The following is a 16426-nucleotide window of genomic DNA, read 5'->3' as shown; positions in this document are numbered from 1 at the left end:
AAGTTGATAAATGGTCGGGGTGGTAAGAATAGATAATATTTGACGCCGAACTGTTGGTGTCTCAACTTTAAGGTAACTCTCAGTGAAAGCCTCAATAAGTGCCGGTGACTCGTAATGAGCCTTTTGTAATTTTGAAAACATTGCATCTTTTAAGGCATCACTTTCTTCAGGACATATTGTCTTTAAAAGAAGAGAGAGGCAATTATTTGCTTTGGCTGCATATCTTCTTCTTGTTTGTTCACTTGAACTAACAAATGACTCTAAGCATTTTAACAGGACTCTTGTTGCACGCTGCAAGCTTTGAGAGGAGATCAATACCAGAAATTGTTGCTTCTGAAACTTGGCTTTCTTAGCTATCCATTGGTGTCCTTGACTGGATTCAACATTTTCCTAAAAATACAAGGAACAATAGAAAAAAAATCTTTTTAAAAAATAAGTGAAAGTTTTTGCCCTTTGTTGAGATTGACCAATGACCTTAACCTTTCAGTCTTTACATTTACATTAAGACAGATGAACAAAGAGACACCAGGCAAAGTGTTCTCTGATTCAATCTATACTTCATCTCAGCAAATTAATCAACACATAATTTGTTAGATTTTAAAAGCCAAAGTCAGCTGTGTCTGTTTACAATTACATGATGAGCAGCTACTAGAGCTCTACATCTTAGCTTAGTTGTAGGGAGATTGAAAAAAATGTATACACTTAACAGGAATTTATAAATTTTCCTTAGATATAAAATGTGATTACAACTGATCATATTGCACACAATATTGAAATGGCTTTCTCACAGTAAAATTTATTATTATATTATTGAATTGGCTAAGATTCAACATTGTAGAAAAAATACTACACATTTATTGACTGAGTTCGAGGGCAACATGCGTTTTGTCGGAACCAAGAAACAAACTGACTGCCTGAGGCCGTCAGTTTGGTTCGAGGGTCCCACAAAACGCATATTGCCCAAGATCTCTGTCAATAAATGTTTTGTTATACCTTTAATTTTATTTTATTTTTTTGACATACATGTATTTTGTGCTGCATTCCATGATGTAACATCAAGTCTGTCACTGTTTAACATCAACGAATGAAAATGAGATTAAGCTCTGTCCATTCTGTAACGTAAGCGGTCCAACATTTCTCCGAGTGGTCCAACATCTCACTCAGTGGTCCAACATCGATTTTTTTTCTATGCACCTGCTCTGCAAAACATATTAAAAATGTTAAGACTTTTTCTGTATAGATTTGTATAGGATTAGGAAGAAAGTTAAAGGTATAACAATATACATTTATTGCATGATAGTGAGGGAAATATGAAGACTTATTCAGCCAAGAAAAATCATATTAGCCCGAGGGGAATATGATATTTCTTAGCTGAATAAGTCTTCATGTTTCCCGAACATTCATGCAATGAATTGTTTATTATACCGAATAAGCAAAACCTTTGAACTAAACATAAACTTTCATATTCGGTACTGCTCTCCAGTCACTTTCATTTTTAACGTCAAAGTTCCTGAAACCTTTTGACACGTTTCTAATCAGCAATTTTGTGACGTTAACCAGGCTATTGTGATGTCTACTACTCTCTGGAGTTTTCGTTCAACGAACAAGAAAAATATTGCGGGAAAATACACTAGGTGTTCCGAAGAGGTGGAATATGATGAAAAGCGTGCCGATGGCCGGGAAATATGAAGTTTTACGACCTGATCATGTGATAACCTAGAACCAATCAGATTACGCGATGTGTAGAATATTTATAATGAGGTATAATAATATGTTATATTCTCCTGCACATATGACCTTTTGTGTGAAAATAAGAATCTATCTTTCTTAACATGATTGCTTAAGAATTGCTTTAGAGTTTGTCATTTAAGCTGCAATTAAGCATTTATTTAAATCACAAAATTAACGGGGGTGGGAGTATAATATTAATAACATAAAGATGAGTGAGGAGATATGAAATTAATACTGAAATAAATCTATGATCTTACATTTACATTGTTTTGTATCTGAATTCTTGGTCTCAGAAACAATCTGCTACATTCTTTACGCTGTTCCACTGCCTAAAATGAAATATAATAATTTAACTAGATGAGATCTCGTTGCGAGCAACGAGTAGGTCTTCCATCCGATTTTTCGATCAAATGAGATATGATTTTGACTATTATCTTTGTCAATACAGAATGATATCAAGCTTTCTCTCTTTTGATTTAGATAACCTTATCTAATAATTCTAGATGAATGTCTTGGCCCTTATAGGCCCCTTATTTAAGGGGTCAGACCCTTTGTCTTCATATCAAATTATAAGGCTCGTGATTTTAAAGATTTTTTGTTCAATAACTATTCATAAATTTCTCTTCGTTTTCAAGCTATGTAGAATAGAAATATATAGGGGCCAGCCCTTCAAGTCCTTAATGTTGTCGATTTGCAAAAAATGAATGGTTGTATATTGTTAAGAATACGATTCTGAACATCTTTTATTCAATACTGCTTATCAAAATATTTATCCTTTCCGAGATATAAAGAAGCAAAGATTTAGCATTTTGGCCCCTTAAGGCCCCTTATTACGTAACATATGATAATAGTTTTACAATATATTGTTGCAGATTGTTAAGATAAATATTTTTGCTTCAGAAATGTATCACAAAATCTTGATAGTTAAAGAGCTATAAATCAAAACGTTCTGGCCCCTCTGTGCCTTTATTTGAGGGGTCAGACCCTTTTTCTTCATATCAAATGAAAGAACTTGTAATTCTGAAGAACTTTTATTATATATCCTTTAACAAATTATTTACAGGTACAAAGATATCAAAGAAAACGTATCAAATTTTGCGAGATATTTCTGAGTCTATTTTTTTTAGCGCAGGTGAACTTCAAATCCTTTTGCGCTGGAAAGATATAGACTCAAAAAAGCAATTCTACAATCCTTCCTCTACCTTCACTGAAAATCTCAAGTCAATATCTTCATTCGTTTTGGAGTGATTGCCAGGACAAGCTGACCCTACGAAAATCAGTAAATCGTCCATATATCACGACTGGAAGTGATGTCGTAGATATAAAAAATTTCTAATAAGGTTCAGACCAATATCTATCAGATCTGAAAGTTTCGTGAAAATCAACTATGCCGTTTCCGAGAACTCGCTTGCACAAAATCGGTAAGAAAAAAAAATAATAAAATGCCTCGATCGCCCTCCGAGGGTCAAGGAATAAGATTCCATTATGTTCAAAAATAAAGTTTATATTGGTCAATTAAACGGTCTTTGAAAAATAGTTATCTTTTTCAAAAAATGTTTTCTTATTGTAGCAGTTGTCCTTTCTATTTATTTCATACGACACAAGTGTGCATGGGAAAACAGTGGTCACGTTTTGTACCTACTTTATATATTGTTTCTTGAAAAACCATTAATTATAACTAATATGATTTAAGCTATGTGTTTCCGTGATGCAAAACAAAAGATATTGGATATTGTACTTGATTTGCACATTAATTCTTTTCTATTTCTACTTTGAGAAACAACCACAACCAATTAAAGAAGACTTGTAAGGAGACCTTGGATTATAAATGAAGTTTGACACAGAATTGCAACGAACCTACGACGTGACAATCCAAGTATCCCTACACATTTCATCGCTCCTTATGTTACTTTCGTTAAAGCAAACGCTCGGCTGCCTCTGTAAACCCCTGTTGCGAAATGTCAGAATTGACAGAGACTGCCGCCATTTTGGTCCCGCTTCAGATTTTTGAATGTTAATATCTCAAATTTGAATTTATCAATTTACAAACAAATTATATATTCAGCCTAATAAGAATTATTTCTATCAACCATACCAATATAATTTGAAAATATTCAAAAACAAAAAAGTTCAAAAATACGACTTTTAAAATTTGCATGCCGTTACGACAGGAAGTAGAGACGACGTACAAAAGATCGCGTCTTGGATAGTATTTATCACGATCTATAATCCCTGAAAGTTTCACAGTGATGTCTTTTACCGTTCTTGAGATTATCTGCGAACAAAATGTCATTTTAAAATCAGAAAATTGTCCGTAACTTGGCACCAGAAAGGAATTTCCAAAAAATCTCTTGGATAAAATAACTTCAGATAACAACACATTGTTCCTGCAAATTTCATGAAAATCCATCCAGTAGTCTTCGAGAAATCGCGTGCACAAAATAAGATGGTCAGAAAAAAAATAATAATAACAAGCTCAGGCGAGCTTCAACGCCTTTTGCGCTGGAAAGATATAGACTCAAAAAAGCAATTCAGCAATCCTTCCTCTACCTTCACTGAAAATCTCAAGTCAATATCTTTATTCGTTTTGGAGTGATTGCCAGGACAAGCTGACCCTCTAAAAATCAGTAAAACGTCCATATCTCACGACCGGAAGTGACAGCGTATATATAAAAAATTTCCAATAAGGTTCAGACCAATATCTATCAGATCTGAAAGTTTCGTGAAAATCGATCGAGCCGTTTCCGAAAACTCGCGTGCACAAAAATCAGTAATAAAAACCCGAGTGGCCGACGTGAAAATCCATTACCCATTACAGTTTTGGGAATCCGCTTCAAATTTAAAATGCAATATCGCGAGACTGCCTTTTTTGATTCTAATATATATTACATGTTTTTTTAAAGTATGGAATTATAAAATGAGAGCTATCTTGGAAAACTTTGCCCAAGAATATCACATTGGAATTTGATCCTTGAGTTTTAAGAGTAAGGAGATGGGTGAACTTAGCATGCAGAAAGCCCAATAGCTTCAGATATATAAGAATCATATTCAAATTGTGAATTTAGTATTTAGAGTAAAGTTCTCATCATTGATTTTTATGAAATCATGAAAAACAAAAAGTTCTGAGGAAAATTTTTCAATAAAATTTATTCTTTTATATAAAAAAAAAATAGTGTGGTATCCATTAGATTCAAACCCTGGCAATAAAAACCCTGAGCTGCATTCTCTTTGAGACCAGCACGCTAACCAATAAGCTACACAAGTCCTGACGAAGTGTGGCATTTAAATCTTGTTTGTGATATGACCATTGACTTAAGGGACTTCAAGTATTTCTCAACAAGATACCAAAGTTATGTCATAAAATTATATTTTTAAGGTATAGTGGGTCTTAAATTGCTCCATAATTTTGGAAACCAAAATATGTATGTTTTTATGCAAACTTTGAGGATTACCTTTCAAAAAAATGGAGAGAAGACCCACTCATAACGAAACAAGAGGCCCAGGGGCCACATCGCTCACCTGAGCAATTGGCTAGGAAAAAACACAGATCAGATCGATCAGAACTGAAAGTAAACGGGGGGGGGGGGGGGGGGGCTGCTTGAATTTTACATCCCCCCAGGGGGTCATGATTTGAACAAACTTGAATCTACACTACCTGAGGATGATTCCCTATAAATATAACGAAGCCTGGCTTTGAAGTAGTTGAAAAGAAGATTTTAAAAGGTTTCCCTATATGTTCCTATGTAAAACTTTGATCTGCCATTTTGGTCCCACCCTACCCCCGGGGGTCATGATTTGAACAAACTTGAATTTACACTACCTGAGGATGATTCCACATGAGTTTATCCTTTCCTGGCCCAGTGGTACTAATGAGAAGAAGATTTTAAAAAGATTTTTCCTATATATTCCTTTGTAAAACTTTGATTGGCCCAACCCTTCCCCCGGGGTCATGATTTGAACAAACTTGAATCTACACTACCTGAGGATGATTCCATATGAGTTTCATCTTTCCAGACCCAAAGGTTCTTGAGAAGAAGATTTTTAAAGATTTTTCCTATATATTCCTATGTAAAACTTTGATCGGCCATTTTGGCTCAACCCTTCCCCGGGGTCATGATTTGAACAAACTTGAATCTACACTACCTGAGGATGATTCCACATGAGTTTCATCTTTCCTGTCCCAAAGGTTCTTGAGAAGAAGATTTTTAAAGATTTTTCCTATATATTCCTATGTAAAACTTTGATCGGCCATTTTGGCCCCACCCTATCCCCGGGGTCATGATTTGAACAAACTTGAATCTACACTACCTGAGGATGATTCCACATGAGTTTCATCTTTCCTGACCCAAAGGTTCTTGAGAAGAAGATTTTTAAAGATTTTTCCTACATATTCCTATGTAAAACTTTGATCGGCCATTTTGGCCCCACCCTATCCCCGGGGGTCATGATTTGAATAAACTTGAATCTACACTACCTGAGGATGATCCCAAATGAGTTTCATCTTTCCTGGCCCAGTGGTTATTGAGAAGAAGATTTTTAAAGATTTTTCCTATATATTCCTTTGTAAAACTTTGATCGGCCATTTTGGCCCCACCCTTCCCCCGGGGGTCATGATTTGAACAAACTTGAATCTACACTACCTGAGGATGATTCCACATGAGTTTTATCTTTCCTGGCCCAGTGGTTCTTGAGAAGAAGATTTTTAAAGATTTTTCCTATATATTCCTTTGTAAAACTTTGATTGGCCATTTTGGCCCCACCCTACCCCCGGGGGTCATGATTTGAACAAACTTGAATCTACACTACCTGAGGATGATCCCACGTGAGTTTCATCTTTCCTGGCCCAGTGGTTCTTGAGAAGAAGATTTTTAAAGATTTTTCCTATATATTCCTATGTAAAACTTTGATCGGCCATTTTGGCCCCACCCTACCCCCGGGGGTCATGATTTGAACAAAATTGAATCTACACTATCTGAGGATGATTCCACATGAGTTTCATCTTTCCTGGTCCAGTGGTTCTTGAGAAGAAGATTTTTTAAAAATGTCATTAATTTTTCTCCAATTCATAATTATCTCCCCTTGGAAAAGGGCCTGGCCCTTCATTTGAACAAACTTGAATCCCCTTTACCCAAGGATACTTTGTACCAAGTTTGGTTGAATTTGGCCCAGTGGTTCTTGAGAAGAAGATGAAAATGTGAAAAGTTTACGACGACAACAACGACGACAACAACGCCGACAGACAACGGACAAATTTTGATCAGAAAAGCTCACTTGAGCTTTCGGCTCAGGTGAGCTAAAAAGTGTTACAGTGTGAAAAAATGACACGTTTTTTCCTCTTTCGTGTGTGTATAATATTTCATAGGCAGATAACTTCAATCTTCATGAGATTTGTGTAAGTTGTAGAGGTTTTACAGGAAGTATACTTTAATGTTAGATGAAATATTAAGGAAAATTTTGATATAATTGAGATTTAATTTTTCACCTCAATGTTTGTTGCGGTATAGGCTTATCTCTCGTCATGTTCACCCATCTCCTTTTAGGAGAGATAACCTATTACTGATGAACAAATGGTACTGTTTACTTTCTTTTATTTGATATGTATTCAACTTTCTATTCCATGCAACTCCATATACAGGCATGCCAATGGTATCTATTACTGCACTTCTGTTGTCATTTGTCTACTAGTTAAGTCGGGTCACGATACATTTTTTTTTTCGTGCCAAACGTCACGAGTAGCTCTTAAAGCTATTCCTTTGAAATGCATGATCTATTGAATTGATGTGATAGCTTCATTAAAATTTAGAAATGTATGTTCTTAACACCGGAATTTCGAGCTTTAGAAAATATATTTATCGCATTGTACATGAATTTTGTATCCTGTTTACCCCCAAAGTGGACTCCCTTCCGATTAGAAACAGATTCATGAAGAGATTGGAATGTTTCGCTGAAAAAATCTCTCGCTCTCCAACGGTCATGAAATCTGATACTATTTATGTTCAATAACTTGCATTTATTACAAAAATATTCAGACATAAGCAATACTAACAGACTTTTGAAGAAACCTCGGATTAAAACTATAATCTGAAACAGAAATGCAACGTAATTACGACGTGACAATCCAATGATTCCTTTACATGTCATTGATATTTATGGTAGAAGTTTCTTTCATCCAAACGCTCGGCTGACCTTCTAGACCCCGACTTGCCTAATGGCCGAGTTTACTAAGACAGCCGCCATCTTGGACCCGCTTCAGATTTTCAAATGCAAATATGTAGTGTTTGGATCAGTCTAGTCGAACCCTCAAACGGGGGTATACCCTCAAATGAGGGTTTTCCTTCCCTTAATGCAACGCGCAAAAGCGGAAGTGGAATTCAAGAACGATAACTGTTCTTATTTAAAAAAAAATATTTTTTTAAAAATCACAAACATACAAAAATGAATTGTGTACACCTTTGTTTCAATTAAAAAAAAAGTAATAAAAATGTTTTCGTTTATATTTACCTCATTTCTGAAGCACAAAAGTTTGTTTACAGGACAGAGAAAATTCGGACGGGCACACAAGAAAGTGTCGAAAAATAATAAATAACATGATAGTTACACAAGATTTGTAATACTGGGGAAGGGAATTATATGTAGTTCAACTTTAAACAAACCACTGACTGTTTATTCATCCGTTTTATTAAATTAGGAATAAAAAAATGTAGTTGTATCAAGCATGGAGGTCAAGGCACAGAATACGCTAACTTTGAGAGAGAAAAAGTCTCGATTTTTGCAATAAACATATACTTTTTCGCAATACAATCTCTTTAAACATCTTTAATCTATCAAATTTGGGTACATACAGAGCTACGAAATAATCCATCACTTTGCACGAGCATATTTTGTGGACCACACATTTTTCCGTGAAAACGGCACTTTTTTTAGTGTCTGCACATGCGCGTACCCCCATTTGAGGGTACGGTTTTCCTACTTCCGTTTACCCCCGTTTGAGGGTTCGACTAGACTGGTGGATTGATCAATTCTAAAATAAATGATATATTAGGCCTTTTCAGTAGGGTCTTCATTAACGTTAATTATATCAAAGAAAAATACTGAAAAACAAAAAAGTTCAAAAACTGCATATTTTTTAATTCGCTTCCCGTAGCGACCGGAAGTACTGACAAAGCAAACGAAGGCAAAATTGCAAATCTATAACTCATGATCTATCGTCTCTAATAAGTCTCCAGTGAATATCTTGAGCCGTTCTCAAGAACATTCGAGGACAAAAATGCATTTTAAAATCAGGAAATTGCCATCTTTATTGATAGCACCTGTCCATTAAAAATTAGAATACGAAAAAGGCTAAATATTCAACATTAGTCATTACCATGATTACTGGAGTATATTATGAAGTCTATTCATTACATGTGTAAAAATGATTTCCAGTTATATATCAGTCCTTTCATTCATGATTATTTTGATTTTATAATACATTTTCAATAAGAAGCTTTCTAGTCTGTAGTCTGTGTCTACTTTTAGTTTTTGTATGTTTTGAGTTGACTAAATTACTTTATACTTACATGTTCCAACAGGAAGAATTGTCCCATATCGGCCATAGTTTCTATTGATGCCTTCCACCTGATGAATCGTTGAGTGTCTCATTGCTCTTTGTTTCATCGTTTTTTTTAAAAAAAATTTTATTAGTGTGATGCTAATTGTTAAGGAATCCCGCAATATTTCCATGTTCTGCTTAGGCGATCCTTCTCAACAGCTGCTCAATGCAACTCAAACTCATTTTGGCAAATTTTACATGAATTTGAAAATTTACTGTATATCAAACCCGATTCTGTCAAAATATTGGTTCACAAAGTTGAACGTAATGAATCAAGGGGACTAAAAGTCACTACATTAGAACGAACAACTAAAAAAATGAAACGAATGAAACCTAAGTTCCACCTGCATGATCTGCTGAGACAATTTGGAATAAATGAAGGTCGTTCTTTCTCTCCTTCAATACAAAAGAGTACGTCAAAAACTATAACTCTGTCGTTGTTTTTCTCCAAATTCCCAAGTAATTAAATCTTATTTCCAGATTTATCTTCGGTTTCTCCATAAATTTAAAGTTTCCATATTCTAAGATAATATTTATATTATTTTTCTAACATAAATGTTTACACTAGATGACTGGACAAAACATTTATTTTTCCTCTCAAGTCTGGCATCGGGTGCGTTCACAGTTCTGCCGTTGGTAGACAAAAGTTGCCGTTGGTAAAATTAATTACCATTGGCATGCCACTGGTACCAATGTTTTTTGCCAATGGTATATTTTTCTGCAGACAGTCTAGAGTGTGGTTAGTGTTGGTAAATGACGTCACAGCTAGTTATCGACATGGCAACAAGCTAGAAAGACTGGGATCCCGGATTTACAATGATATAAACGATTTTTCCTCTAATCCTTTTTAAAAAATCATGCCAAAATCACATAAAAATCATATCAAACACTTATATTCATGATTTTGAAGTATGATTTAGACATGATCCATTAAATGGATTATATAAAACTCATAGATATGGCAACTAAAGAAGTGTGATCCTAATGTGGTTTGTTTGTCGGATATGAGTCTGCTATGATTTTCTTGCGATTCTGGCATGTGCTAATAACTTAGAAGACAAAGAAATCTGTAATTCAGTATTACCAATGTCTCCATTGGACTCCCATTGGTAACATTGGTAAAATTGTTACATTTGTATGCCAATACCCGTTCAGGGTTTATTGGTACAGTTGGTACCATTGTCAAATTATTGTACCAATGGTATATTGAAAGTTGGTACTAATGGTAGAACTGTGAACGCACCCATCGTTTAACTGTGAAATTTACTGAAAAAGTATATTTACACATTATTTATGAGCTAGGTAAATAAGATTTTGGCTTTAAAGCGTTTAAAAAAGACTGATAAATTTGTTTTTGTTTTTGATTTTTAGATATATCTCTTTTTAAGAGATTGTTTAAAGTTTCCAATACTTCCACTGTCGGTCGTTATGAAATATGTTTCCATGACAACCGTTGCTAGGTCAAATCATTGCACACGTTTTTTACCTGTTATACACCAATATCTTATAATACACAAAGTTTCATTGAAATCTGAGACATTCCGTGGCCGAAGGATTTTGAAAGTTACATAGCATCAGTGTTAAAACTCCACTTAGACACTGTGGGGTATAGTATTTGTCACTCAATATCTCAAAAATAAGTCTAGAAACCTATTGATATATATGCTTTTAAGTATGTAGGACATACTATATTAGAGATCTACAAAATATGAAAAAAATTGAACGACAGGTATTTTTTCAGCTAAAGGTCCTTCGATCTTCCCCTTAATTTGGAGAAATCGAAAGTAGTGTTCCTGATGTAAACACAGGAGCATAATTCAACGAAAATGAAGGAAAATTCGGTAAGTAATGCAAAAAAATGTACAAATTACGTAAACATCCATATAAGTCACTTTTGGATGACATACCTGTTTCCCTAAAATAGCTAAATGGGTACAAAAAACAAAAGTAAGTAAATTTATTTCAAATGAATATCCAGATGTCGTCTGCATGATTGACTGTTTATATCAAGTGATCTTGCTAGGCATTGAATAAAATATGGAAAGTTGCTAGCGTTTAAAATCAGTTTTTTTTTTGTTTATCATAATCAGCACCCGAATTACAAGTGCTGTAAAAACTATAAGATATTCGTCCTTCAAATTAAAATTATTTTTCTCTCTTTTTGCATCAAAAATTAAAAGACAAATAAATTCCATTTTAATCCAATTCTAACTTTATAAATGTTAATATAAATATACGCGGGTTACATGTATGTATAATTTTCTGTAATATAAACTGTGACATTCATTCCCGTACCAATAACCAAGGAAAGCTTTTTATTGTTTAACTTTTAAAACTTATCTTTAGAAAATTATATTAAGGTATTTGCAATAAACTAAATAATTTATGGAATAAAACATCGATTTTCGTCAATATTTTTTTTTTCGTTTTTCTAAGCAATTGTGCCCGAAATAGCACACCATACAAATAACTCAGATTTTGATGACGTACCACGAATCTACGAGACGCATGATTTTTCTATTGTGGTGTGAACACCACACATTTTAAGGTGAATTTTGACACAGATAACCGATGAAATTTGAACAATTTTTTTTTACTAAAGAAGAGATTAGACCTCACTATTATTAAATCACAATAAAAATAAGCTGAAAGTTATGGCAAGTCAAACGTTGCAATATTCGATCTTTTCCATTTGTATTGTAAAATTTTCCATTTGTATTGTATAATTTTTATTTGTATTGTATAATTTTTCATTTGTATTGTATAATTTTTATTTGTATTCTATAATTTTCCATTTGTATTGTATAATTTTTCATTTGTATTGTATAATTTTTATTTGTATTCTATAATTTTCCATTTGTATTGTATAATTTTCCATTTGTATTGTATACTTTTTATTTGTATTGTATATTTTTTTATTTGTATTGTATAATTTTTTATTTGTATTGTATAATTTTTCATTTGTATTGTATAATTTTTATTTGTATTGTATAATTTTCCATTTGTATTGTATAATTTTTCATTTGTATTGTATAATTTTTATTTGTATTCTATAATTTTCCATTTGTATTGTATAATTTTCCATTTGTGTTGTATAATTTTTCATTTGTATTCTATATTTTCCATTTGTATTGTATAATTTTTCATTTGCATTGTATCCGAGGAATTGTTTATTTTGGTTTGTTACGAAGCCCCCCCCCCCCCCCCCCGGTTCCGACGCCTATGAGAGTGTCTTTTTACCTTTTTTTTTGGTTGGTTAAGCCCCCCCCCTTTCAATTTGCTTTCGACGCCCATGCTGTGATCTGTTTTGGTTTCCAGTCGGAGAAACAAAAACAGATCGGGCATCGGCATCCTCACAACGTCAGGGGTCCTGAGTCAACACGTTGCCGTTGGACCCCTGACTTATGTGGGTTGACTACAGCGACGTCTTTCGGGGAAATTACAATCTCTCGACCAATCAAATTAAGCCAAACACATTACCTTTCGGTAAGACAGCCAATATGGCCGATATAGAAGTTGTAAACAGAATTTGTCAGAAATTCAATCTGAAGTCACTTACAGATCAACAAATTTCGGCGATCGATGCCCTGAAGAAAGGAAACGACACATTTGTTGGGACAAAGACGGGGAGTGGGAAATCTCTGGTCTACGAAAGCTCGCCGATTGTTTTGGGAGAGAATGGTGTTACAACTGTGCTTGCTCCGCTGAACAGTATTATGTCTGAACATATAGAGAGACTGAACATGCTTGGATACAGAGCTGTGCAAGTATCGAATGACACTGATAAGCAAGCTGTTATGAACGGATATTTTCAGTTCGTGTTTGGAAGCCCCGAACTTCTCGTCGGTGATGACAAATGGAGAGAAGTTTTGAGAAATCCAATCTTCACATCAAAACACCAATTGATTGTGGTCGATGAGGCCCACACCGTAATTCAATGGTAATTTAATAAGAATACATCAACCATTTGAATATAGAATAATTGCATCACCTTGAAATTGCCCCTTTTTAACAATGCATGTTTTAAAACTTCCTCACATGTCAAATGATGTTTCTTTAATTTAATTTAGTTTTCCAGGAAATCGATTATTAATTTATTAAAATTGAAAGTTTGTGTATACTTTTAGGGGGCTAGAGCATCAACAAGAAGGGCCATTTCGAGAGTGGTTTGCTCACATAGGAGAGATGCGATCACTTTGCATTGGGGTACCTATACTGGCGCTCACCGCGACAGCTAGCCCCACACACAGACGCCAAATTATGCAGAAACTGTGTTTTCGTCATCCATCCTGTGTAATTCTAGACAGTCCAGATAGATCAAACATTAAATTGAATGTACTGAAAGTGAAAAATAATGTAGAATTAGAAAATGTATTTCAGTGGTTAACAGCTGCATTAGTTGAGAATGGGCAAGAATTACACTTATTACAGAGGCATCTAATATTTTGTAACTCAATTAAAGACTGTGCTATGATTTATATGCTGTTCTTAAAAATCTGTGGGCCTACAAATATTTTAACATGTATCACAGTAAAACAACTGATGCCACTATTGCCCACTAAAGAAAAAATCCGTAAAGACATGAATGAAGCGAATGGTAGTATAAAAGTGTTAATATGTACAAATGCAGCAGGGATGGGAGTGAATTTCCAAAACTTAAATAACATTGTTCATTATGGTCCACCCAGAGACCTTGACAATTTGGTGCAGCAGATGGGCCGTGCCGGCAGGGATGGATCCCCATCAAATGAACTGATTATCTACAAGGCAAATCAATTACAAAAGGTGGATGATGATGTGATTAAGCTTCTTAAAAGTACTAGTACCTGTAGGCGAAAAATTCTAAATGAAGCTTACATGAAGAAACACACAAGAGATTGTGATCACCTCTGTTGTGACATCTGTGAATTAATGTGCAAATGTCAAAGTGATGGTTGCCCGTCAAAGCATTCTGCAAAGGAAACATTTTTGAATTTGAGAGATGAAGATAATGAACTAGACATGAGAAGAGAAATAGGAGGAGAAGAGAAAGTCATTGTTCAACAAAGACTTCAGTCATTGAAGGACAACATATTTGAAGGAACCAAATCTTTCATTCACAGTGACATTGTTTGTGGGTTTTCTGTTCAAGAAATCATAGCAAAGTTATCTTTTTTATTTACTGTAAATGATATACTAGATAAAACAAGTGTTGATTCTTTCTCATTAGCCAGCAAGATAATCCAAATAATTACAGAAATATTCAATGACAATGAAATGTATGCATTAGAGGAGATTGACTCTGATTAATAAATATCAAAAAAAAAACAAAAACATAGGTAATCTGTTATTAGTTATTCATTGTCCTATTTTATTTGGTTCATTCATGATCATTTTATTTATTTCTATACATTTTCAAAATATTTGGGATTCATTTCACATAGTCTAATTTATAGAGCTTAGATCATTTAATTCTCTGTTTTATTTTCATTTTTTAGCACAATCTGGCTGGATGAATTAAATTATACTATTAAGAAATTTATGTTATTTTGGGAACTTATTTTAAACAAGGAAAATAATTGTTTTCCAGTGTAATGAAACAAGATAAAAATAAATAATAATCCAGTGCTAAGTCTTTGTTGAGATACTGGTAATATTGCAAGACTCTGAAAACTCTTTTAATACAATGAAATTTTTTTTCAATAAATAGTTAAGCTACGAAAGGTTAACTAAAATCATCGATATTCACAGGTAGTAATTATAATATATGATCAATTTCACAAATTTTCATTTAAATGTTGAAAGTAGATTTAGATACAGTTTGCTTTAGGTCTAATATAAAAGATATGTTTTTATGCCATTCAAAGTTTTTCCTATGTTGTCAGTCAAAGGATTTGATTTCAAATTTTTTTTTCTTGTAGAAAGACCTTAACTTTAGCAAAATTAAGGTATTTAATGCTCCAACGGCAACGTGTTGACTCAGGACCCCTGACGTTGTGAGGATGGGGCATCGGAAGCAAATTGAAAGGGGGGGGCTAAACCAACCAAAAAAAGGTAAATCCCAATTCTCAATGCCTATAATTATAATGTCTACTTTTTCCAAACCCCGCCCCCCTCTAACCCCCCCCCCCCCCCCACCCCACCCCCCGGTTCCGATGCCTATGCGACAAAGTGCAGAGACATCGGCCGTTATAATTGATAGCCAATGAGCGCGGCCCTTTACATTAATTACTGGTCACCTGTCTGTATATCGAGGATCAGACAGGCAAGCCAGTCTATGCTCAGACTGGATAGCACGAGTAAACTTCCTGGAACATATATCTCGGGTATTACCAAATCCGATATATGATTAGATTAAACCAATGAAATCCTTCGTAACAAATCAAAACTAGAGGTACTGTGAGCGATGAGCTCACTAAATGATACCCCTCGCCTCCATATAGTTATAATTGCAAAGTCCATGTTTTGCTGTGACCGGGAAACCCAAAATATGTGTCGGATCAAAAAGTAAAATAGGAGGTGCACTATGGCAATATGTAATAAAGGGTGCGTTGATTTACCCAAATGGACCCAAATGAACCCAAGTGGACCCAAATGACGACCCAAATGGACCCAAATGGACTTATTAATGATAAAATAATAATAAATTAATTATTTATAGTGATGTAGCATCGTTTTTGAAAGTGTGTGGTGTGTGTGTGTGGGGGGGGGGGGGGCTTTCAATGAACAATTTTAATATAGCAAAAAGTTATGTCTGGAAAATCGTAAGGGGGACAAGCCCCCACCCCCCCCCCCCCACCCCTGTTGCTATGTGCCTGATTTACTCAAAAAGAATATAACTTTATGAAATTTTCCGATTGGTAAACTTTTATATTTTAAAATAATTTGCCTGGATGTTATGAATAAAGTACGCATTTTTTAAAATAAATAATTTGAATGTTTGTTATAAACATAAAACACATTTAACGGCATTTGATTCATTTATTCTGAATATTCAACAATATTTATATCTAAATGCAAAAATAAATAATTTTATTTTAAATGTATAGATGCATTCTAGTCCTAAAGTCTACAGAAGCCCATTTGGGTCCATTTGGGTAAATCGACGCGCCGGTAATAAAGATT

The 16426-nt window shown here is 34.3% G+C and overlaps 1 protein-coding gene and 1 long non-coding RNA gene across 2 annotated transcripts; one reads left to right on the top strand and one right to left on the bottom strand.

Annotated features, from left to right (window-relative positions):
* Positions 1-1028: 1028 nt before the first annotated feature.
* On the bottom strand, positions 1029-9671 carry LOC134245685 (uncharacterized). The gene is made up of 3 exons (XR_009987492.1): positions 9291-9671; positions 1989-2060; positions 1029-1199 (listed from the first exon to the last, which is right to left on the bottom strand). It is a non-coding gene; the product is annotated as an uncharacterized LOC134245685 (long non-coding RNA).
* Positions 9672-12822: 3151 nt separating this feature from the next.
* Positions 12823-14611, top strand: LOC134245687 (ATP-dependent DNA helicase RecQ-like). Its single transcript, XM_062727957.1, has 2 exons — positions 12823-13262; positions 13450-14611. The coding sequence occupies exons 1-2, from the start codon at positions 12823-12825 to the stop codon at positions 14609-14611; spliced, it is 1602 nt and encodes a 533-aa protein (XP_062583941.1).
* Positions 14612-16426: the final 1815 nt, after the last annotated feature.

Source organism: Saccostrea cucullata, unplaced genomic scaffold, assembly GCF_032062105.1.
Source record: "Saccostrea cucullata isolate Sc308-1 unplaced genomic scaffold, CSIRO_AGI_Scuc_v1 ctg4965, whole genome shotgun sequence".
Classification (NCBI taxonomy): Eukaryota; Metazoa; Mollusca; class Bivalvia; order Ostreida; family Ostreidae; genus Saccostrea; species Saccostrea cuccullata.
Note: the sequence above shows the minus strand (reverse complement) of the source record. Positions and strands in the feature narration are given on the sequence as shown.

What these genes read in the sequence shown, in the direction of transcription:
- LOC134245687 (XM_062727957.1), top strand. Translation starts at nt 12,823, where the DNA reads ATGGCCGATATAGAAGTTGTAAACAGAATTTGTCAGAAATTCAATCTG. An exon ending in GCCCACACCGTAATTCAATG is followed by an intron (nt 13,263 to 13,449) that starts GTAATTTAATAA and finishes GTATACTTTTAG; the next exon opens with GGGGCTAGAGCATCAACAAG.